The 24,845-nt window shown below is 36.7% G+C and overlaps 2 protein-coding genes across 4 annotated transcripts in view; one reads left to right on the forward strand and one right to left on the reverse strand.

Moving 5' to 3' along the window:
* Positions 1–11,485, forward strand: part of LOC113674581 (solute carrier family 2, facilitated glucose transporter member 3) — a 24,896-nt gene extending 13,411 nt beyond the window's left edge. Inside the window, exons 5-13 of one of the 2 annotated variants that reach the window (XM_027191064.2) lie at positions 659–803; positions 1,570–1,625; positions 2,778–2,909; positions 6,989–7,093; positions 8,032–8,133; positions 8,246–8,318; positions 8,721–8,848; positions 8,957–9,098; positions 9,671–10,108. In XM_027191064.2, the coding sequence (XP_027046865.1) occupies positions 659–803; positions 1,570–1,625; positions 2,778–2,909; positions 6,989–7,093; positions 8,032–8,133; positions 8,246–8,318; positions 8,721–8,848; positions 8,957–9,098; positions 9,671–9,696 (909 nt within the window). In that variant the 3' untranslated portion in view covers positions 9,697–10,108. Of the gene's footprint in view, positions 1–658; positions 804–1,569; positions 1,626–2,777; positions 2,910–6,988; positions 7,094–8,031; positions 8,134–8,245; positions 8,319–8,720; positions 8,849–8,956; positions 9,099–9,312 lie in introns of both variants that reach the window. The other variant, XM_027191065.2, reaches the window with a different exon arrangement.
* LOC113674580 (uncharacterized) lies at positions 10,367–23,528 on the reverse strand. 2 transcript variants are annotated; one of them, XM_027191062.2, is made up of 11 exons: positions 22,396–23,528; positions 20,651–20,808; positions 19,982–20,089; positions 19,228–19,667; positions 18,932–19,076; positions 18,397–18,621; positions 17,131–17,711; positions 16,750–16,924; positions 13,767–14,374; positions 12,954–13,262; positions 10,367–11,737 (listed from the first exon to the last, which is right to left on the reverse strand). In XM_027191062.2, exons 1-11 carry the CDS (start codon positions 23,244–23,246, stop codon positions 11,294–11,296), a joined length of 4,044 nt encoding a protein of 1,347 aa, XP_027046863.2. In that variant the 5' UTR covers positions 23,247–23,528; the 3' UTR covers positions 10,367–11,293. The 2 variants fall into 2 exon arrangements, with proteins under 2 accessions (XP_027046863.2, XP_089036304.1); XM_089180178.1 differs by having other exon boundaries at positions 11,149–11,814.
* Positions 23,529–24,845: the final 1,317 nt, after the last annotated feature.

Raw genomic sequence — 24,845 nt, forward strand, 5'->3', positions numbered from 1 at the left:
CCATAGTGATTCACCTCCTAGCAAATTACCTGAAAATATTGCAATCATCCCAGTAAAAAATGAGCTAAATTTTTGTGCAATATTATCTCATTGTTTTGGTATATTCTAAAACAACTATTCAGCTTAGTGTCAGTGACTAGTGATGGATATTTATCACTTGCACTTTAGTGAATAATTGTTAATTATTTCTTTATAATTATAATGCATGTATATACCTTTAGACTAAGGCTTGAATAAATTAAAGTGCTAAAAAGAAAACGTCAAAAGGAACTTCAAAGGATGCTCCAACTATCAAGGGGGTAACAACTCACTAAATATTTTGTCTGTTGATATGCAACTTAGCTTGAGAAAAAAGAAAAGCTCACAATATGGATAGTTTTGATTGATGCAATTTTCATTATTACCCATTTAGGATACTCATAGGTATTTTCAGTTTGTAGCTGACTGCCAAATGCCTTGGTATTACAAAGCCACAGAATATGACAGTCTAGCTTTCAGCATCAATGTTACATGTTTAATTGATTATTTTAATATCCAACAAACTTTTCTCAAGTGACTTTGTTCAGTCTACATTGCAGGAAGGGTGGGGATGGGGAGAATTCATGACTGTCACAATAGTTTGTAGATCATGAATTACAGCACTTTCTTCTCATCGCAGGTATTTGGCACAGAAAGTCGCTGGTCGTACTCAGTTGGTTTTGGATTTGTTGTAGCACTACTGCAAGTCTTGACCCTCCCATTTTGTCCAAGAAGTCCACGTTATCTGTTACTCAAACTTAACAAAGAACCAGAGACAGTAGAAGGTATTGCTGTATTTGAAATCCAGTCACATCTCGTTACTTTACCATGTATACAGTATCAATGTTTCAGGGTTTTTAGAGCTGATTGGCCCACAACCACTGGGACACATCTTGTCTTCTGTAGCACTAGTTAACTATGAGAAAGGTACAGTATAATGCCCTTTTGCATTGTCTGGCATTTTTCAGACAGTTTGCTGGTCCACCCATGTATATGTGTACTGTATACTCCTGGGTGGAGAGATAGAGGCACTATCAGAGTTAAGTGTCATTCCTTTTTGCTTTACAAACATTGCCAAGAGTACAAAAATCTCGTATTTGGTGGAGTTAACCCAGAAATTGAATTTTCTAGTTCATAGGTTTATCATATTTGCCTTTTTTTCAAAGTTTGATAAGGATTCCAAAATAAAGAAAAAAGAAAAACTGGTCTTACAAAGACTGACATTAAAAATTGGAAGCCCAAGACATTCCTTATAGGAACATGTACATGTAGAGAACTTAAAGAAAACTATGAAATAAGGAAAAAATGTAAAAAGCTTAATTGGGTGTTAATTTTATAAAATCCATCAGTCAGCTCATTGGTTTTTGCTATTGCTAACCACCCCAAGCACTGATGAATTTATCTTGTGTCCACATTTTTAAGACAAAAAAGTTTTAGGAATGTAAAAAGTTTGAAATATTTAATATGTTTATTCTTTCCTAGGAAATCATTTTAAAATTAGGCTTTTAAATTAAGGTATGAGATCATTTGATTGTATTTTTTTAAATATAGCCTTGACAATGCTTAGAGGAACCAGTGATGTAATGGTAGACATTCAAGAAATGAGGGTAAGTTTTTAAATAAGTTATCTTTGAAAAAAGGACAAAAGGTAATCACCGACAGATCTCTAAAGTTTTGATATTGTTTGCATGCACTTTTAAGGTACACTTAAAAGTAGTTCACTCAATTGATTCACCAAAACAGACTGAAACTCAATCTTCCACAAGGTTACTGTAAGAGTCACTTAACAGAAAAGGTTTGATTCAGATATCTTTCAATAAACCACAAAATTTTGGTATCACATCAATTGGAATCATTCCTCGCAAAAAACTAGGCATTTCCAAGTTGCAAATGATGAAAGAGCGTTGAATTGACAACTGATTAATGTGTTCATTTTGGTCTGTTCCTGGCTGACATTTCGAGTGTTAGCCCTTCGTCAGAATGAATGGAGGAATTATGGGCTGGAATTATTGAGTTATGAATTATGAATTATGGTGGGGATATGGTAAATAGAAAACAAGAATAAATTAGTTGAATGAAAAGTGCTTGTTGATACTATGGGGAATAAGAGTGCCGATTTGAGAGACAATTTTTGTTCTAGAGTTTTGCAACTTTCAGAACTGCCTAGACGTAGGGAAAGACCACAAACTGCCATGTGTTGCTTAGAATGATTAGGGAGATTAAAGGGTCTAGTGACTGGTTTGGATGTGTCTTTGTCATTTCTTTCTACGTTGGGAAGGTGTTCTCAGAATCAGACACCTATTTGTCCTCCTGTTTCACCAATGTATAACTTTTTATAATAAGGAAGTCGGGTACCCTACTTCCCTCAATTGAAGTCTCTGGTAATAAATCTAGGTGTTTTTTTTAATTTTATGAAATGAAAAAAGTAGAACTGAAAACTTTTCAGGGCTGGTACAAACTTTCTTGTCTTAGCCAAGTTAAATGCATTGATTTGACCAGTCAAAGAAACAATTGGGGAAAAGAAAAACAAATGTTGAACTGTTTGTTAACTGACTACCATAATCACATTGAAGAATGCAAACAATTGGTCTGATGGTCAGGAACTAAAGTTGCACTTACCTGACCTTGAGAACACAAGATAGTTAGGTAGGAATGCTTGATCATAGGTTTATCTGAACATATACACTTGAGTCTGTATTAAATTTTAGATCTGTACAGTGAAGGTTAGTATTCAAACATAAAAGCTGTTGGATTTACAGATTGAACAGGAGCATCAGCTGAGAGAAAAGAGGATCAGTGCCTTTAAATTAATTACAATCCAAGCACTAAGAATGCCACTTCTTATCAGTGTTGTGTTACAGTTAGGACAGCAGTTGAGTGGAATAAATGCAGTAAGTTGAAGTTGTGCTTATGGTATGTATGATGTTTGAATCACCTATAATAAGCAGTGGGAATAAGTTTCTAAAGAAGCTGTGGTGTTGCATCAATTGGGAAAATTATGAGTGAGATAATTTGGTTTTAATTATTAACTAAGTCAAACTAGCCCCCGTAAAGAGGTTATAGAGGTGAGATTTTTAAGCATTAGCCCTTTGTCAGAGCAGATTTGTATTTGCTCTGATGAAGGGGTAACACTGCGAGCATCAGCTTTAGTATTTCTTTACGGTGGCCAATTCACTTAATCAACTCAGTTGATAAAACCAAATTATCTTGTATAACCAGTAGTGTTTCCCATTTTTGTGTTATTATTAATATCAGAAGAATATTTGGCTAAGACAAGTTCACATCTTGTGGTAACCTTGGGGATGGGAGAAATCCTCAATACAACTTATGGCATATGTTGGCCAGGGTATGCCCATTTTATCAGCTCATTCATGCTGGAAGCAATGAGTGAACTGGTATCAATGAATAAGGTATCATGGCAAAGCAGATGTTGATAAAAGTTACATAAGTTACAACTTATGGCGTAGGTTGGCAAGGGTATGCCCATTTTATCAGCTCATTCATGCTAGAAGCAATGAATGAGCTAGAAGCAATGAATGAGGTATCATGGTGAAGCAGATGTTGATGAAAGTTGTAGACTGGATACAGGTATTCTGTAAATAGAAGTAGTATTGTAGACTGTGAATGGAGGTAGTCTCACATGCTACCCCTCCCCACTTATTGAAAGTCAAAATTAATTTCAATGAAGCTCAGAAATTCAGAAATAAAATTTTTGTATAGTTCAATAAAAAATGATAACCTCAAGTCACATTTCAAACTTCTAAAAATGCAACTTGAATTGAGAAGCCAAAATGTTCACTTCAACACATACCGTAGAGGCAGCCATATTGGTAAGCCATGCATTTGTATTCATCTTCAGTTGGTATAAAGAAATCATTGTTCTATCATTGTGCTTTTCTTTGGGAGCTCTCTAACATACAGTCCACACATCAGTCATAGCGGCCAAGATAATCTTGCTAAAATTTTTTTTGAGTTCCAACATTTTGGTCTAGACTTGAGGCTTGCTTAAACAAAAACAGCAATACCAATCTGCTCAGTACAAAATGCAAAATGCAGACTGCAGACCAGGTGCAAAATGTAGACCAGGTACAAAATGTAGACCAAAAATTTGTACTGTTTTTTCATCTGATATGTGATAACATGTCATATTACAACATACCAAGCATTACGCAATTGCTTTTCTGTGATCATCTTTCATGATTATTTGCACTATTATGGAATATCCCTTGACTGTTTCTTGATCACAATCATTCTTAATATAATTTTAAGCCTTCATATAGTCTTCTCACTTTGCGTGTGAGTTGGTTGGTGTGATGTCGTTACAGATTTTACCTTCCTAAAAATAGTAGATGCAGATGTAAATGAGATGTCACCATTGAATATTTAACACATGTAATATTCAAGAAACAATTGACAGCTTTGCATGTGGTCTGTACATTTCATCATTCTTTTTAACCAATATGAATTCATTTTGTTGACAGAAATGCTGACTGAGACTAAAACTGTTCCTTATACTTGATTTACTTTCAACATTCAGGAGTGTACACACACTGATTTTCACATATGTGCCTTGTATTGTTATTGGCTTACATGTCTTTTGAGGAACTGGCAAATTTTTCAAGGGAAAAGGAAAGTGTTGCTTTTTTGACTGGCCATTTGTTTACTTTTCTGTTGGTTTTATCTCTCATCTGTTTGGTGACACAAATATTAATGTGTGAAAATCAGTCCACATGAAGGCTTAAAATTCAATTAAGAATGATTGTGGCTGCTTTGTTGAAAACCAAATGCAATGACTGCTTTGTTTAAAACAAAAGATATCAAGGAATATTTCACAATAGTGCAAATGATCGTGAAAGGTGAGGGTTACTAATATTTTGCTACTAGAGCAACATTTGATGCCTGATCATGCCCACCAAGCCCACCCTCTGCCCCACACACACGCACCAACAAAAAGGACACAATCTGCCTGATGACCCCTGCCCATCACACCTCTTGCCCACACAACTTTTTTTCCAATTCCCATCACAATGAATGCACAAGTTTTTAACTCGTGAATTGCGCGCATGCGCAAGAGCGAGTTATAGGTACGATGTGGGGAATGGCATTCGCTCGCTCGCTCGCTCGCTCGATTGGTCGATTCCTGTAAACTTTTTTTAGATTTTAGGCTTTTGAGTGCATTTGATAGTTTTTGGCGAGCAATAAAAAGACGAAATGGCGACCTTTGTTGCTAAGAATAGTGGTGGGGTGAAAAAGAAGCCAATTATAATCTTTAAAGAGTTTTTTTTTTACGTTTTAGTTTCAACAAGCGGCGCCAGCGACTGGCAGGCATGCAAGGATTCACACTGAAATAACAGAACAACCTTCGTTTTTCATAAAATTGTAATTTACAATCCTTGAACTTGAAAACAATCCGAAGATTCATTGAAAATATCACTTACTGCGAAGCGCTCGGAGTTTACAGATGTTCAAAAGCTTTTTCTGTTATAGCGTGAGATCATAGTTAGTTGAGATTGAGGACAAAATTGATCATTACGTTTCGTCGTGTGTGTTTTTCCTGTGTGAAGCAACAAAAGATGCCGGCGACTGACGAAATAACAAGTTAACACGAAAATCAAATAACACCTAAACAAACAGTTTTAGCTACCGATTTTCAGTGAATTTCAAGACAATTTGAAGATTCAACATACATACAACGTACTAAAATGCGAAAGTTACACACCACAAAATTGGTAAATAGGCCTGAAATGAAATTCTATCTTGTTATTAATTTTACGTTGCCTAGCACGTGACTTAAATCTACCCAGGCGGAGATCCAAAATGACGGTGGCAGGCTTAGCTTAGTTATATCACTCAAAACTCGTTCCCGTTTGTCTCTTTTGATAAAGAGGGAATCGTTAATGTTTTCATTAAGACAGTATTGCCTTGATTTTCTAATATTTACAACGAAAGACAGTAAATCTCACTTTTCACCCACATTTACTTCCAACCTTTTCTCTTAAACCAGAAACAAAAATGATAGACGTTTAAAACACATGACATCATCCACCTTGCCAAATGTAATAGCATGATCATTTCAATGGTAATGCCTTCTTATCCCAACGTTACTTTGTTTCTTTGCTACATTAGCGAACACTGAACTACTGCTCGTACTCTAGATATGACAATCAACCACAAAATTCCCTAAACCAGATAACATTAAACATAATCTAAAAAATCATGTGTCAATTCACGAGTTTGCTCACAGAGCACTTTGATCTTATCACACAACTTCCCAAAAATAAAAGTAAATTTATTCCATAAGTCTTAAACGTTCACACAAACCAAATTCAACTGTACCTATATTCAATAAGTCCAAGAACTCAATACAAACTTAAGCCATAACATGAATGAGCTGGCTCCAAGAGCCCTTTGATTAAAATGATACTAAGAACAGAATGATATAAAACCAATCTTAAAGCCATGCCATACACAAAGGCATCACATGTCTGTCAGAAATGATTCACCTGCTTACTTTACAGATTGTTGTAGTTTTGCAAGAAGTATACTCTCACTTATACTTGATAGAATAGGAAAGAGGAAAGCAGGTAAATTTTAAGCTTGCTTATGATGAAAAGAAGGATGTCTTTTCATCTGTTTCTGGGTATGGGACAAGGAAAAACTTGGAGTCTCACTACCACTGTGCCAATAAGAGACTCTACGGTGAGCTAAGCCATTACTAGGTTTCTATGTGACACATCTCCTGCATACTGCTAGGATCAGCAATGTTGAAAGTCTTAAGTGAGTGTATGTAATAAGAAAGATCCCTAGTAACTGATGATACTGTAGTTTTAGCACTAGCAGTGAAAAGCACTCTTTTGTCATGTAGGCTATTCTGTTCATGCCAACTTAGTACAGTTGCTGATCTAATGCACCTCTCAAAAATTTAATACCAACTACTCTCTACCCTAATTTTATTCTATTTCTTTCTTAGGTGTTTTATTATTCAACATCAATACTTGAGAAGGCTGGTGTGGAAGAAAGCAGAGTAGCCTCTTGTGCAGTTGGTGTTGTTAGTGTGGTTATGACTGCTGTCACAGTAAGTTTGAAATGAAATGTTGTGATGGATTTTCTTTTAATATTTGTCAATTGTTTTCAGATCCCATTTTTAATTTTTATCTCCTAAGAAACAGTTTTAAATCAAGAGAAAAATTTCATCATAAATGTTTATGAATTTTCATGAGGAATGCCCCTTTCTAGTAAGAAAATGCACCCTTCACTTCTAAAATCTTCATTCCCCCACATTATAAGGGAAATGGATATTTATTACCAGCTATAAAATTAAACCACATCACTAAGCGCATGCAGTATCAAAATTCTAAGTATTGATTATTTAACCATAATAACAGTTATTGCAAGCCTCCTTCCTGAATGCTCATGTTATGGTACAATTTAACCAACAGAAAAAACACTATACTCCTGAAAACCCAACTACTGTATTAAATAACTTGTAATATCCTTATATTAAATAACAAGTAATATCCTTACTGCATGTGGAGTGACTCCTAAAAAACTCATCTAAGCCCACTTCAGATAATGACTTTGCTCACTGCTGACACAAACTTACAATTGAAATGAACAATCCTCCACAGTAGCTCTTGCTCATTACAGCTTTCCAAACACTCTGTTGTTCCTGACAACAATAACTACTACCACATGACTGAGTCTTTATATACATTCACAAAGTATTCTAGAACATTCCAAAATGTAGAAACTTCACTATGGTATGCATTTCAGCATGACTTTGGCACTGTAGCAATTTCTAGATACCTATCTTCACAGTTATTATTCATAACATCTAGAAAGGTGGACTGAGTATATTTCCCCATAAGTGATTATTCCATACCTTTTGATCATCTTTTTCACTCTTTCGGTATACAGACCTGTATTTAGGTATGACATGCTCCTGAAGTGACCTACCATATCTTCAAGATTTTTATTTGACCTTATGTGTTTCCAATATGATGCAATTTTTAGGTTAAAACAGTGGAAATTATTGGAAGAAGATCATTGATGCTTGTAGGATTTGGAGGAATGTTTGTGTTTTATGCTCTGATGACAATATCCTTTCGTTATGAGGTAGGGAGGAGTTCTTTTGTCCATTACATTTGACCATACTAAAGAGGGTAACTTCTATATCATGATGATCTTTTGCCTAAATAATGTTCAAGATGCATCTTTTTATTTACAGAATTTGTCTGGAATGAATTATGTATCTGTCATAGCCTTGTTGTTGCTTGTGATATTTTTTCAAGTTGGTCCAGGTATGTAACATGTATGTAACATGATTATATGTTTCATGGTTCTGCATCTACAAAGTGGATATTAATTAACAAGGGATGAAAATGTATGGTTATCATAAATAATACAACACCTGGTTTGTGGTTTATTTATGTTTTTTATGGAAGAGTTTATTGCAATCATTTCTGTTCATGGTGTATTATGGTTTAATCAATAAATCAACAAGTTTGAAGGGCTGGAGGTTCTGATTGTAACTCTATTCACATTGTTGACTCATTGTTCAGCTGATACTGAACTGCTAGCATAATGTTAAGATACAGTATGAAAGGAACAATACTCTAAATCTTATAACCCATGCAATAATTTTCAAGGGATTATATTGGCTACTTAATGTTAGTATTCTGTGAATAAATACCATGTTGTAGGGGCAATTCCTTGGTTCATAACAGCTGAGCTGTTCACTCAAGGCTCCAGAGCTGCAGCTGTTAGCATAGCAGGTACCGCCAACTGGCTTTCAAACTTTGTGGTTGGACTTGTGTTTCCATCAATGCAGGTACAGTGATAATTATTTTTATTATAATTGGCATGTACAGCACTTTCCTATCAGAATGCCATATTTATTCAATCCCACTTTTTGAGACTAAATTTTTCCTACATTTAGGATGCATTGTATCCCTATACCTTCCTGGTGTTCATGGCACTAGTGGCATTCTCTTTTGCCTTCACGTTACTTTTCGTTCCTGAGACTAAAGGAAGGACTATTGAGGAAATAACAAGACTCTTTAAACGTAAGGATGAGGAGGGTAAGTATCATAGCAACAGCCAGAAAATATAGATTAGGATACCGAGTAGTGTGTGAAACACCACTTTACACAATGATTAACAGGCTCCACTGACTGAACCCTCTCACTCGCAAGATCACATTAGTAATTCTCCTTGTTGTCTTTGCAATAAAAAATACGTGGTGATAATTGTAAATCGATATTTTTCTGCCGCATCTTTTTGTCTTCTTGTTAGCTCTGTCAGGTTATTGACATTTTGAAGGGAAGGGGGACCAATGTAGTGGATTTCACATAACACTCGCAATTTGGAACACTGAATGGTGAATATGAGAGTGATCTTCGCAGTAATGAACACTACTTAAGCAGCAGTGAAAATAAAGGCCTGAAAAAGATTCAGGCCTCTACGGGATTTGAACCCATGAGCCTTGCGATACCGACGCAGTGCTCTACCAAAGGAGCTAACGGGCCAACAAATTTAGAGCACTGTTGTTTAAAACTGGAAGTGGAGTTAGATGAATAACATGAAAACCGTACTCATTGATAGCAATTGATTGATTTCAATGCTGAAAGGTTTACATAATGTAACCTTGCAGGAAATACTTCAAGTTCATGTAGCTGAGGTAATAGCAGAGAATGGATCAACAGAACTTATTAATTTAATGTACACAGTGACTATGAATGTGGTACAAGTACAATAAATAATCAGGATAGAGTTATTAAACGTTATTAATAAGAAAGGTTCGAGAAATGCTAATCAATTGATGTGCTCTGTCGCGATTGGAATGAAAACCTTTTACCTTTGTTTTTACGTAGATCTGTTAGTTTACCTTGGTGTAATTATGGAAAACTATTTGATAAATTTTACTTGCTGGTTGGTTAGTAAATTATACAGAATTTACCCGCTATATATTATACTTAATGATCGATGTAATGAAAAGATATTTATCGTGCGATACCGGCACTTATGCTGTCATATTGGAATGTCTATGTTTACTGTTGTTGAAAGACTTAAAATAGAAACATCTCTGAAATACCTCACGGCCGTTACATGATTTACTAGATACAGAGTAATAACGTTTTGACCAGAATTCAGTCTCGTCAATTACTTCAACTCTTTTGCGTTCTCTAATTCTAAAGAATAATAGTTTTATACGTATAACTTATTACCGCAGACAATTCTATGATCTTCGGCACTGGTTGCTGCATGAGATATTTTTTTGGATCACGTGTTTTTTATGACATAAATTTAGTTAACCAGTATCCCAACCATTCCTTATAACTCTAATAACTTTCTTTGAATTGAGTATTTCGCTCATTTTTTCCTTTAATGAATGCTCTCTACACAAAAGAATTGTCACTTGTGTTCTACACACAAGGATAAATTTTAGAACGCTAACTATTGATAATATCTATACCATAAAAACTATCCATTTTTGTCAAACAAACCATTCTAATCAGAGTTAAAACTGATTATCTCTCTTAAATGTGAGAGGCACGATTTTCTTTATTCGACATATAGCTGCAATGATCAGATTTGGGGATACACATTTGCCCTAACTTGGAGTGTTGTGTGAATCAAGTGCCTTACCCCTGGACATTGAAATAGTACTGCCTACGGATGTTCACCTTTATTTGAAAGTACCGATTGCGTTTCGAACATCCTGCCTTTGTTTTAAGCAATAAACTGCACTCTCTATTGGTTTATTGGCGTTATAAACCCACCCTGAATATTGAGAGAAACAGGAAAAAAGTTTGTGTTCTTCCAACATCCCAAGTGGTTATTACGCTTCTAAACCCATGGAAAGTGCGGTCTATTACTTTATAAATTTAACTTACATATTTCCCTTTTCTCTTGGTTTACCGGTGCAACAAACGAAGGGTTATATTAAAGTTCTATAGGCAACCAGGTGGACAATCAGACATGGTTTGATGCCACTCTGGTTCAAAGATTTATTGAATGTAACCGAGAAGTTACAATTCATAGACCTAACGTCTTGACACTCCTCTAACGTTTCGACACGACGGGATTTTGACCAATTAGGGCACTATTAATACCTATGTTAAAGTTCAATTACAAGGTGATGTCTCTTTATTGGTTTTATGTCAGTTCTTATATATTTTTACTTAATGGTCAATGGGATGAACTTGTGAATTTTAAAAGAAGTGAAGATTGATTAAGTCACGTAACAGCTGCAGGTGCGTGATAATACATCCCCTCATACCATCTCAGTTTTTTCGGCATTGTCATCTGTTGTTGACAATTCCACTTTCACTCTTTGTTTTTGTTGGTTTGATTTTGTTTTCCATACGTTCCACGAACCTCGTTTTCTCCTGTAGCAACACATCACGAGTAGACACAGAGCAAATATTAAAACGCAGATTAAAATAATCACAAGAATTGTGATGAATCCCATTTTATCTTTTTCTTTTGTTTCCTTTGCTATAATATGGTCTTTTATGGTTGTTTCAAGAGTGAATATAAGATATCCAGCTGTGCTGTTTTTCGATGATGATGATAGCGCCATTACTTTGACCTCCATGGTGTCTAGCTCCATGGTTTTTGAGGACTCCACCGTCAGATTTGCCACTATGCTCTCGTTTTGTTTTAGAACGACCTCATCTGGAGTTATATGGCATGTAAGAGTACCTGGACATGACACCTAATGCGAATGAATGTCAGACGTAATCAACCAGATGATCAGTCAATACATAAATTGTATCCACTCTACTAATGAAACTGCAAGGAAAAACAAATTGAGAAAGGGAGACTGTTTACCTATTAATGGACCTGTAAGACTGGTAATTGAAGGAACTCAAACGTTGCCCTATTCCCATCGGGCTTGGTTCAAAACAAACGTGTAAACGTGCTCATGCAATTTGGGAGTTATGGGCACTAATGATATTTTCGAAACTCTCAAAATTTCAGGGGCCGTGGACGAGTACAATTTTAGAACTTCGAAAACGTCACGAGTGATTTTCAAAGGGCCCTGATGTTTTAAGGCAATTTTTGATATAGTGTCGCAAGTATTCCGGAATTGCTTTTCTCCGCTCTATAATTAGCGTAGAAGTTCGCGCCACTTTCTCAGCCAATCAGATTCACACCTTAATCATGTTTTCCTGCGCATAAGGAAGTTTTCTTGTTTCTGCTTTGAGTTCTCATATGTTCCTTGCTATGTTTCCCTTTCAATTGCGCTTTACAATAATGTTAATGTCAGCTACGCCTACTTATTAAAGCTTTGAGTTAAAGATTAATATGACTTTCTAACAAGTATAAAAGCAAAATATACAGAACGTGAGATGAATGATAATGAACTATTAACTTATATAAAAGCCCTGTTCAAACGGTCACGATAATAGTTTCAATAACCACGCGAGTTTGAACACGAGCTAAATGCACTATCATCATGTAGTTAGACATGTTCACTTTGAAATGATAGTTGAAGATGGTTTTTGCTGTTTGAACAAGCGGATGATAGTGAACGATAGTTCATCGGTCAGCAGTTTTGCAAAAAATGGGCTCGAACCGAAATGGCAAGAGATAAAATGACTAAAATAGCCGTCAAAATTTCGCAGAATGTCTTGTAGTTCACTCTCATCATCTTCAGTATCTTCAACTGGCGACTACTCCGCTAAAATTTCAAATGCCACCGAAATTGCTGACCTCAGCCCGCGCCATATTTGTTTACAATTACGCGATCTCGTTGCGTGATTTTGTCAACTATCATGAACCGTTTGAAAACATCTTAGTCAATGATGATAAATGATAGTTGAAACTATCATGGAGTTTCAAACTATTATGACCGTTTGAACGGGGCTTGAGTAGTAAATATCTGGTAAACTTAAAACAGTGATGGAGATGTTTAGTCGCTTACTAACCTTAAAAGTGAAGTGTTGTCGTCGACCAAAGTTAATGACTGTAAAGGTTTCACTGACTATGGCTCCTGTACTCATCAACACCTTACCACTCGACACCACGCTCTTGAGTGCAGGAATGACTTGAACTTTTTTGCTGAAAAGTTTTATCATCTTGCTACTCCAATTTGGTAGTGCACTGACCACTATCTCCTCTTCTGAGGGGCGATTTTGTTTAGTGTTCATGACGAGTTTTAATACAGTTGTCTCACTGTTGTCTAAGTTGACTGGATTTGGTACAAACCGCAAATAGACGTTATTGGAGCGGGAAGCCTAAAACACAATATAACAATACACTAAAAAACGTGTCGAAGACAATAATTCAACGTTACGTGTAATTTGATCAGTGACATGAAGAGCCATCACAAGAAAGTGCATGTTTCCCAAATATCTTGGTGCTACAGGCTGAGTTGACTGAGCTGTGCAGCTTGTACATACCTTTATATTAAGCGAATAGAAAGACAAAATAAGTTATCTTTACCGCTTATTTGCAAATAAAATTTTGTGGAGTGGTCATTAAAAAATAGAACCCTTTTGCTTTCAATACTCTCAGTGAAATAGGCTTAAACTAAAAAACGGGCATAGTCGAGTGATATGTAGAGACAAAGAGGTCGCAGGCAGACGGCAGAGAGCTACTGGGCAAAACTTATCACTTACTGATACTTATTAATACGTGTATTAGTCAACAGATCGAACTGTATGAATTTCCTTGTGTTAGGAGTATGCATCTAAGTTAATAAATTCGGTACTCGAGATTTCGTTGATCTAGCAACTCACAATAAAATTGAATGTTCCTGTTTGGCCATGATTTTTAACTTGGAACAAGAGCTCTTCTTCATCTCCATAGTGAATTATAAGGTAAGGAATATGATCCAAATCGGCTGTAACATTCCATCCAAGTGATGGCCCAGTTGCTTCTGCTTCAACAATCACGTCCACTTCCAGTAAACGTATTTCTGTAGCGTCGATAGCAGCCGCAAGAGGTACAGCGTCGACTAAAAGGCTTGTCTTATTAGACCCAGTCTTTTTGCTTCCTATCAGGACAACTTCACATCGCACAACTTCTTTATGATCCATGTTAATGTTTATCGGAGTGACGAAACCAATGCAATACTCACTATCCGATACTTGTAAAGAGAACGAGCTTTTCGTTCCGAGGTTTGTAATGTTAAATTCAAGTTTAGACTTTTTTCCAACGAGGACGTTCAGTTCGCTGAATTTTATATTGGGTTTGATGTTTATGATTGGTGTCACTGCACTTAATTCACAGACAGCTGTGTTACCGTTCTGGTCTACGACGATTATACTTGCTGTAGGATGGCAACATGTCGATGTGTAGACACCTGATACTGATGAGTTGAACATTCCTGTCTCATAGGGACTAACTGTAGGTTAAAAAAAAGACAGATTTGATTACGATAAGATAGCGTTTTTTCCACAATATTTATTAAATGATAAATTGACAGTGACTGTGATTCTAAAATGGAACAAACGAGCAAAGATGCTCTGACATTTTTCAGTTATTCACGGGATCAATCGTACAGCCAGGAAACCCAAATTTCGCCGACTCCATGTTTGTGTGAGTCGTGATTATGAGACGCGGACCATGATATTAAACCTTAGATAACGTCTCACAAAGCATTAGCGTGAAGAGATAAATACAAATTAAACTCTTAAGATCGTATTTCTTAGTTTGAATAACATTTTTAACACAATGGATTGAGACGGATCGAGCATATATTGCTGACTGCTGGAATAATCGTAATGCAGTTTCCCTCAGAGTCCGTTTTCGCGAAACATAGAGATTCTTCACCTCGGCATGAGATATTTAATCAAGCGATTTGTCACATCTATTTTGAAATCACTGTGATCCTTGCAATCTGATTGGCTCTCACCCGTGCGATTTGTTCTCAAATCGTACCATGCTCTGAATCGCATCTTTTTTCCAGCCAATAAGACAGCTTTACCAAAATATAACAACTAATCAAATTTAAAAGCTTGTGTAAAGAAATCCAATTGCAGGAAAATGAGATACCACTTTTGCAACTGCTTGCAAACCGGCTCAATATACTGTATCTATAAACATTTGTACAGACTAAAAAAAAACTTGTGGGAGGCGACGGAATTTTGCGATTTCAAAATAGATGTCATAATGTGTCAATGGATGAGTTGCCAGTAATCGGATCCTTGTGTTTGCGCGAAGATTTCTGAGATCGCTAAGAGGCAAACATTGCAACTCACTAGGAAGAAATATTCGGCGAAAGGTTGTTTCGACGTCAAAAAAGTGATTTGGTGATGTATCAACGCTATTTTTCCGCTGTTTTGTCACAGATGGGTGTGGGTAATATTGATACGAGGGAAACGTAAGGTTTTGTTTGAACAACCGTGAAATATGTAATGAAATTTAACAATTAACTTTTTCCCATGCGCAAGGGTTTGGTGAAATGGACATCGCATAATGATCTCGAACTTTAGAAATATTAGTTTTAAATCGCCAAGAAATAAATCAATAGAGCCTTTTCAGTTTTGATTACTTGTGTTAAGTCTATATCTAGCTTTTTTCTTGGCTTGGTAAAAAAAAAAAACCTACAACAATTGCCTCGAGGCAGCAGGTAGATATTGTCGTAGTATATTAGTGATTAAACACCTTCATTGCCCCTTTTTTGTGAACAAGAAGAACGAACCAGCGTTGATAATCGGCTCAAAACTGAATCCTTTCTTATACACCGATGAGTAGGTACCTTAATGGATCGCTTGAGGAGCGATGCACAACTAAATATATATACGTCCATATTTTTTGCCGGAGTTCCCGTGATCTTACTTTTTCTGATAAGATCCTTCAGGGAGTTCGAGGAGATAAGTGGCAGCACAAAAACTTCGACCTAGAAATTTCCTTTTGTTTTTCATTGCCTATTTCATCCTTCCAAAGAGCAACAGCTGTGTCATATAAAAACAATTTCCATCTCCGCTGACGACGAGTTCTCTCCTTTGAGGCGGTATATTTTCAGAAATTCGTAATACACCTTTTTAATACGTTAAAAAGTATAAAAAAAAGGCTGTACATACAAAAATACAACTGAAAAAACTTAAGTGTTATATCCCTGCAATTCGAAGTTAGTTTTGTAATATGTCGAGACCACTACAGGCTAAAGATTTCAAAATAATATTATAGACCTTGCGCAAGGAGAGAAGTGAATCGGTATATTTCATAACATGTTTCGTGGTAATGCTGACAAAAACTTACTCTTCCCTCGTATCAACATTCTCTTAATCCATTTATGATAAAATTTCGGCGAAAAAGCGTTGATCTCTCTTCAAAATCGTTTTTTTGAACGTTGAAGCAACCTTTCGCCACACATTTCTTTCTAGTGAGTTGCAATGTTTGCCATGTGGCGATCCCAGAAATCTTTGCACAAACACCAGGATCCGATTACTAGCAACTCATGTATTGAACTTCGTGTCGAGCACTTTTTGGACCAAAAATATACCTCTAATTCGAAATCACGCCTACGATTTCAGACCAAAGTGCACTCCACTCAGTTTATTTTACGTGATAATCACCTCCGCGCCCTCTTCCTCCCGATTGCCTCACAATTTACACTTTAGCAACGGCTGACAATATCAACAAATTTTTGAGGGTTACTCAACCAATAAAAATTACAGTTAACTTATTTCCTAGATCTTCAGTTCTAATAATTACGAACAGGCTCCCATCAGGTGAAACACAAAACGTGATAAAATGTGATATGCGTATATTTACCATTTAGTTGTCCAAGCTCAAGATTCTTAGAAGTAACTGCTAGTAACTGTTTTCCCGGGCTATATATGTTAATGTAGGACTTCCATGTGATTGTTGAACAATTGGAAAGGTGGTACACTGGATCACATTTCTCTATTTGATTTGTAACTTCGCATTTTGGTGGGAAAATGCTTTCCTACGAAGAAAGCAGAGCAAGAAAGGTTCGGTAAGGTATCAAAATTGATGTTTCAAAAGACAGAATATAAGTGAAGTTTTCAGTAAGCATTGTATGGTCAAGGGTCTTTATGTATAGACTCCCAGCGTAATAAAAGCTCAAAATGTGCATAAGCTGATAATTCTTATCTTACTCGCGTTCCACAATGTCGACTATTCAATACTCACGATCTCTTTAACACTGACGTAAAACACCATGTAGTTCGATGGGCTCTCGCTTGACGTTGGTGATGCATATACAGTAACGGTACTTGTCTCTCCTTTGGTAGCATTAGCTGGCGCCTTCACTATTAATAAAAGTTCAGCGGTATCTTTCGCAGCGACAAAGCAGTTATGAGGCTCTACTGACTGAATAAATCCCAAGTCGTCCATTGCCTTCAGGGTAAAATTTTCTGAGTTTCCCATATTTGTTATTTTTAATTGTATTTTGGAGGTAACGTTAGGAATAATTCTTCTGGAGCTGTTTAATGTTCGATCGTTAAAGTCCAATTGAACTTCTTCTGTTTTGATTTCGGTTGGTTTTATTCTTCTTAGTGTAAATCCTTCCGTTGTCTTGCCTTTCAACTGAAAGCGAAATCGTTCAAATGAGGGAGCAAAAAGGACATGAAGTGAATCTCTGTGGATTTCTTTTCCTTTTTTTACAGTAAACGACTCCATTTCTACGCCACTTGAGTTTATGAGTGATAGTGAATTAACTTCTTTGATGAGTTCTGGTTTGGTAAAAGCCAAGGTTAGTAGCAACTTTTGTCCTGTGAAATCAGAATTAGTGTCATCAGTGCTTGCCATTTGAGTTTCAGTATTTCTCTAGGTATATTGTTTTGACTTGAGATAAATATTAGTAGATTAATAGACCTTTGAATGTCAACGACGGTATCATCTGGTTATATGGATATGAAAGCGATCTTCGCAGTTAACAACACTACTTAAGCAGTAGTGAAAAGAAGGCCTGAAAAAAAAATCAGGCCTTTACGAGATTTGAACCCATGACTTCTGCGATACCGGTGCAGTGCTCTACCAACTGAGCTTACAAGCCAACTGGGAGCTGGTCATTGTGTTGGTTCCAAATAAACCCGTGAGTGGTTCAAATCCCGTACAGGCCTGAATCTTTTTCAGGCCTTCTTTTCACTACTGCTTAAGTAGTGTTTATGACTGCGAAGATCGCTTTCATATCCACGTCTTTATCCGATGTTCAAACATATGACTTTGATATATTCACAGCCGTTTATCTGGTTATACTTTTGTTGACATTGATACAAAAAGGGACCCTCCTAGAAATGAAGTTACAATGAACTGGATTTAAACTTTGATGAAAGATCTTGAATGAAAGAAAGCCAAATGTGAAGGGCAATAGAAAGAGGTTTGTTATATAATAGTAGTGATAGTAAGCTGGTCTTGTAACAGCTTATCTCGTTTTAGATAAGATTACCTAATTACCTTTAACTGGGCTTCCGAAAAGTTGTTTCCTCTCCCCACTCTCCAGATTTTCAACGGACGACAGCTGGTAGGTAAAGTCCAAAACACTCCGTCCAGTAACCTGCAGACTATAGGGTCCAGTGCATCGCACACGAATCATTAGTTGACCGCCGTGGAATTTTTTGACTTCAGTCACATGAATATGATCAAACTGACTATGTATTGCTGCCTTTAACGGCTGGTCGTCTGAAAAGAGAGCAAATGAAAAGTTGAACTATTGTACGGATAAATATATTTTCATTAAGGATTTCATTTTTATTTCTTTTCTCTGTTTATTAATGGTTGTATCCTCATGCGATGTACGAATCGCAACGGAAAGTATTTCCAAGAATTTATTTATATTCTCTCGTTTAATGACACGGACATTCGACAGAGAGAAAAACAATTTCAAACAGCATTATCAAAATGATTATTAAATTTGAAAGTGTGATGTAAGTAAACATTGCGTTAAACATGTGAGCACTCTTTATGCATTACATGCAACTCTAATTTTTACCAGTTGGATTTAACAGGGTAATCCCAAGATCGCCTTCCGCAGAAAGCACTATTAATACATCTTTAAGGGTGTTATCCACGTCGATCATAAAAGGCGTGTCTTCCTCGTCTTGCTTAGAGTCGCTGCTTACGTGTAGAAGGATAACCTGAAAAGTATGTATCAGTGAATTACGTAACTTTCTTAAATAATTCAGTTTCCTTGTGAAACAAGATCCTTGGGGAGACATAAAAGTAAGCAACGACAAAAACAACAAAAGAACATTAATACTAAAGAATAAGCCATTGATATTTAATTACCTCTGTTAGATCCCTGTTGTCACTGGCGTAACTTTTTGAGCCAATAATGTCCACAAGAACGGAAACCTTATTCTTTTTTGTCTTCAAAACCTGGCCTCCTGTGGCTGCAGCCAAACTTCGGAACAGATCCTGTGATCCTAGTCTTGGTTCCTCCCTTGTTGATCTACGCCGTCGACTGAATCTGCAACGCCCACTCAATATGAAGTTAATTTTCACTCTCTTTTGTTTTGCCAATATAAGAACTACTTGAGCTAATTCAAAGTCTTTCACGTCTGCGTCAGAGAAGTAATGGATGACCGAGTCTTGAACGCTTTGCAGAAGCGCTTTATACAATCCAGTCATGCCTTGTTCTGGACAGTCGCCTCCTTTATTGGCTTCAAGGGAGTTGACGGCTTCGATGACTTCATTTGCGTCACTTGTGGCCGTCACTGGGCCCACTCCTGTGAAAATAACGACCAAGACACGCTACAACGCAACCAACACCTTAGATTGTGCAGCCCTACCTATTCAGTGATTCAAACAATTTCCAAAACTTACCAATGGGGTTTTGTGGCCACCAAAGTCTCTAGCTGGGAGTGCCCTCTCAAAAGTGCCCTAAAATGGTATTTAAGGCCTAACAGGGTATGATGATTGTAACTCTTAATTATGCCACAGTTTCTCAGTTAGCTAATTCTAGTTTTTCAGCCATTGATATTCCTAGTGAAGGAATCATTCTATGAGAATATTTGAGTTTAACTGCAGCGCTTTTACTTACGTGGATCGTTGAATGGTACAAGAATGTACATAAAAGCCATGTTGACCGTAGGATTCTTTGTTTTCTGTACAAAATTTATGGATAATTTTTTTACAGACTTGATTTCTTCTGCAAAAAATGATATTAGAAGGAATCGTTAGCTGTTGATGTCAAGTCAGGTAACTTCCAACTTCTCTCTTGGCTGTCGCAAAAATTTATTTCCCCTCCTGAGTTTGTGTCTTTATGGTAAACCAAAGTTTTTCACTTTGTTGCTGATGTTGCTTTTGTTTGTTCATTTTTTTATTTTCCAGTGTCATTTATCTATCGTTCTGGAATAAGGGTTTTTGGAGCGTAATACTTGTAATTAATTCATTTTTAAGACTGTTTTATTAAGCAACTAATCTCAGCAAACAAATGAGAGTTTAGCCCGTTTCAGACCTGTAGGACCAGAGCTCAGCATGAGCCATTTACTCATGTCCCATCTACAAGCATACCATGTACAGAGTAAGACGAGAGGCTGAGCACAGGTAACCCATCAGTACCCGACAGCCACTCACTCAATTTGCTCTCGGTTTCCTTTAGTTAAAACTTTCGGTTCGCTCTCTATGTAAGCTTCCATCAGGTTTGGACTCCTTTAAGTTTTAACTTTAACACCTGTAGAATTACAAAGAACTAATTCATTCGTCCTACCTCCCATACTGCCGGTATCATCTATAACAAGCGCTAGTGTCCTTACGGCTTGGAGATTTAGAAAACGAGCAAAAGTCTTATCACCCACGGCAGCACGAAGATTTTCAAAAAACTGTTTAGTGGCTTCTACTGCGTGTTTAGCGGCCAGTGCATGGAACCTGAAGGAAAATATATGAATTTTGGAACACAAAGTTCAGCTCATGAAAGAAATTTTTGCCGATCTTACAAATAGTAATGTGGAATCCATTCGCTCTCATTAAAATATTGGTTTTTTAATCCAGGGTGATATTTAAAATAGAGAGAACTTCATTGTGCACCGTTGAATCGGCTCATTGTAGCATAATTGGTTTTTTAAGCTGTCTTGTTATCTGATGGAACGGCGATTATCTGAACCAAACAGCAAGGTTGTCTAGAATATTAATGTTACGAGATTTCCATAAGAAAGATAAGCAGGAACTAGCGTTGATAGTATTTGTTGTTTACAACCGTCTTGTTTGGCTTTTATTGAACACGTTATTAGCCTTCTGTCGATGAAAAAAAGAAGATCGATTAAAAAGCACAAAACAAGCTGTCGTCTGTCGGAGTCATACTGAGCATAAAAATATTCCGCGGGTTGAGTTTCTTACAAGGCGATACACTTAATTTGATTCAAAGCGGTATAATAATTTTTCACTAAACGTCTTTCCAGTCAATTGCTGTTTGATGTTGTGAGATTTTAAACAAGATACATTTTTTTTTCGTTTAGTTTGACGCCGTGCAAAGATTTTTTGTCCATTCTCTTGATAACCGCGGAATATACAAATCTCACCAAAACAAGCTAATTTTCTCAGCTGGTATTAATGCTAAGAATTGTAATTAGACTAAAATCCAACAGAATACTCGAAGGATTTAACAACAGTTTCTTTGATGTATCCCACAAAACCTCGGCGAATTGACAGAGTAGTCTCACTGATGCAAATTCTATCGATGTGGTTCATTTTCACCTTTTCTTGATTGTAAACTGCGATCTAGGTTCAAATGTAAATTTAGAAAAATACATTACAAAGGCTCATTGTCCGCGACTACCCGTTAGAAATTTAAGACTGACGCTTTACAAATTGTCTTCTGCGGACAGGACTAGGCTTTGATTCCTCACGAAAATTTTTTTAAGTAACTCTTCGTTTTGAAAAGTGAAAAAAATACTATGCTGTTTTATTGAGTTTAATAGGTAAAAATATTCTAACAATGCGAAAATGAACTCCATATCAATATTGACATATACCAAGAAGAGCTTTCGCTGACACCTTTGGCTTATTTTCGAATATCCCAAAATTGTGTACTTGTGCTATGCTTTTTCTCCCTTTACGGAAGAGAGGAAGAAAAGACAAAGAAAAAAGAAATGCCACAATCTATTTCATTACCCATAGACGCGAGATGTTCCTTTTAAATTATTCAAATGTTCTATGTTTGAATTCAATTTTCATTCAATACTTAGGAGATCATTGCTAAGCAAAGGCGAATTTTATGGTCCTTATCTGCCTTCGACTTTGGTTCATTGGCTTTCTGTTTGTAAATAAGTCATAATGCATTTAAGACAAATTCCCAAGAAATGAATCAGGAGGGTTATGTTTGCGGAATGGAAATAATTTGCGCATTCAGTGTATAATTGAGCGCTTCTCGTACGCCGAAAAACTCGTGTCGCGCTAAAAGAAAAACACAAATAATTTAGTCTTTTTGGGAGAAAAGGCAACGCTCCTTTCACTTACTTGTAGTGAGGCGACAACTTCCTTGACGCAGACTCTTTATTTATTCCTCCTCTTGTTCCTTTTCCGCGGCTACTATCTAGAATGCCGCCGTGGCTGCATTTGCTGACGTTTGTCGGTTTTGTAATGTCTTGACCTCCGTAGTATCCACTCGTTATTTTGTTTGTTATCAAGTTGTTATCGCAATCATCCTCCTGACCTGCAGTTGACTGGCAAGGAACACAAGTTGCTTCGTTTGGTTTAGCGAGAAATTGAGGTGAAAATAAATCTGCTTGATTTGATGAAAAAGAGAATTTCCTTACTGAATGTCCAAGTTCAACCCAGTTTGAGTGGCTGTAAAAGTCTTGTAATGTGTGTAAATATTGACCAACAAGTTGACGAGCGTGTTCATATTTCACGCTTTTCAATAGGGTCGTGATTATTTCAGAATTCAATTGATAAAGACGCTTTGCGCCATCTTTGAACTGCTCTCCGCTAAAGTGAGCGGAAGCCACCATCTTTAGGGGGGCTGAGTTTACTTCCGCGTTTGAGCTTTGTATCTCGGTTAAAGCGTTTTGAAGGCGCATTTTGGAAACCATCACAGTGATGAGTCTTTGGATTGTCTTTGGGTCATCTGCAGTGACGGTAATCCTTTGAAGATCTTCGAAGTCTTTGACCATTTCTTCGTGGACATACCGTGGGTTATCTTCAACGAATTCTACCAGACATCGAAACAGTCCAAGTTTTGTAATGAGATCATGATCGCGAGTCTGAACGGCACTTTCACTATCTACATCCAGTGTTGCAGATGAGAAAAACGCCTCTGAGATGGTGAAAAAGGTCAACAAAACCACAAGACCACGAGCAAACGCCATGTATCATGAAAAGTCTTTGTGTGTAGCTACGAGATAATGGCGTCGGTGAGCGAACGCAGCTGGTTAGGACTTGATGGAATTAAAAGCTTACTATCAGGCAGCATGCGCTTGTATTGTATATTGTTAACGAGTAATTTCTTTCACCAAAGCAGCAAAGGAGGTTTGAATATTTATAAACCTCGCTGTTTTGCTTTTTAGTGCGAATCTATGAATAAGTAATCTGCGGAGCTTTTTTAAAAATAAAGTGACTAAAACATAGGTCATCATAAATAAAAATCAAATGGAAAATTTTTTGATTTGTGTTTTTTTTCCGTGGTGCTATTGCAAGAAATTTTAAATGCTCGTGTGTGTGACTAATCCCTCAATTCTTTCTTGCCTTTTATTTTACCTCGTGGTCGTATATAGATAGACATATATACCTCCTTTAATATTACACTTTCCTAACATTAAAAAAAAAAGATTTCCATGTAAGTGAAAATTAGTTTTCTTATTGTGTTTCGTTTTTCGGTGGTATAAGCGTGAACCTGAATCAAGCAAATCATTTTAGTCTCCTGATCTGCATTTGTTTTCGGTTCATGTACCAACAGTGACAGGCTTTTATCGTAGCACTTTGTTTACTCTCTGTGGCATTTTTTCCTTCATAAAACGGTAGAATCCACAAGCTAAATATACCCATTAGGATTTGTAATTTCCTTAAGAATGTTATTAGTCTTATTATACAACTCAAAAATGAGACGGCCCGTCAGATTTTTGCTTGCAGTTCGTAATGTGTGCTAGCTACCTTATTGCTAGCTATTTAGCACCAAAATAATCGGTCTGTTGAGGGGATTATGGAGGGAAACTGTACATCACATTCTACTGGTGAATGACTGCGACTTTTATGAATGACACACAATCACAATCTCGACACAATACAAACATTATATGCGTCGTTTGACTCTTAATCATAACTACTACAATTTCCTCCAATGTGATTGGTGTGTTAGCTGCTTTACTTTTCACTGATTATTCTGTAATAGTACGGTTTAAGCAGCCAAGCAGAGCAAGTCCATTCAGCTAAATCCACCAATCACAGAATTGATTACAATAACCATAGCAACAACCACTTACCCTACAAAACTTGGGAATTTCAAAATGGAGGAACTTTTTACTTTAGGCAAAGTCTCTAAGGGAAATATCTCCCCAAATAAATGTATTGTTTTTTTCGGAAATTGTAATGGTTATGATAAATTGGTAATAGGACTTCGTGTCACGCAATTCTGTGAATAATCACACTCTTTATTCAAAAGTAAAACTCTTGCTTCGCCGTCGTCCGATTTTGTAATCGCTCGTATGATCTCAGACCGAATTGAAGTCCACGCTGTCCAATTACTGTTAAAGTCGAGCCTGTATTAAGCGGTCACCCTGTATAAGTGGTCGGTTATCAAAGGCCCGGTTTTTTCCCAATAAAACACTGTAATTTTCACCTCAAGAGGTCGTGATCAACCTTTACGTGAGTTCCAATGGCCTGTTTGTATTGTCTTCCACCTGTATTGAACGGCTTCTTAACCCTTCAATGGCCTGTTTGTATTGTCTTCCACCTGTATTGAACGGCTTCTT

The sequence above is a fragment of the Pocillopora damicornis genome, chromosome 8 (genome assembly GCF_964200805.1).
Source record: "Pocillopora damicornis chromosome 8, jaPocDami1.2, whole genome shotgun sequence".
Lineage (NCBI taxonomy): Eukaryota > Metazoa > Cnidaria > Anthozoa > Scleractinia > Pocilloporidae > Pocillopora > Pocillopora damicornis.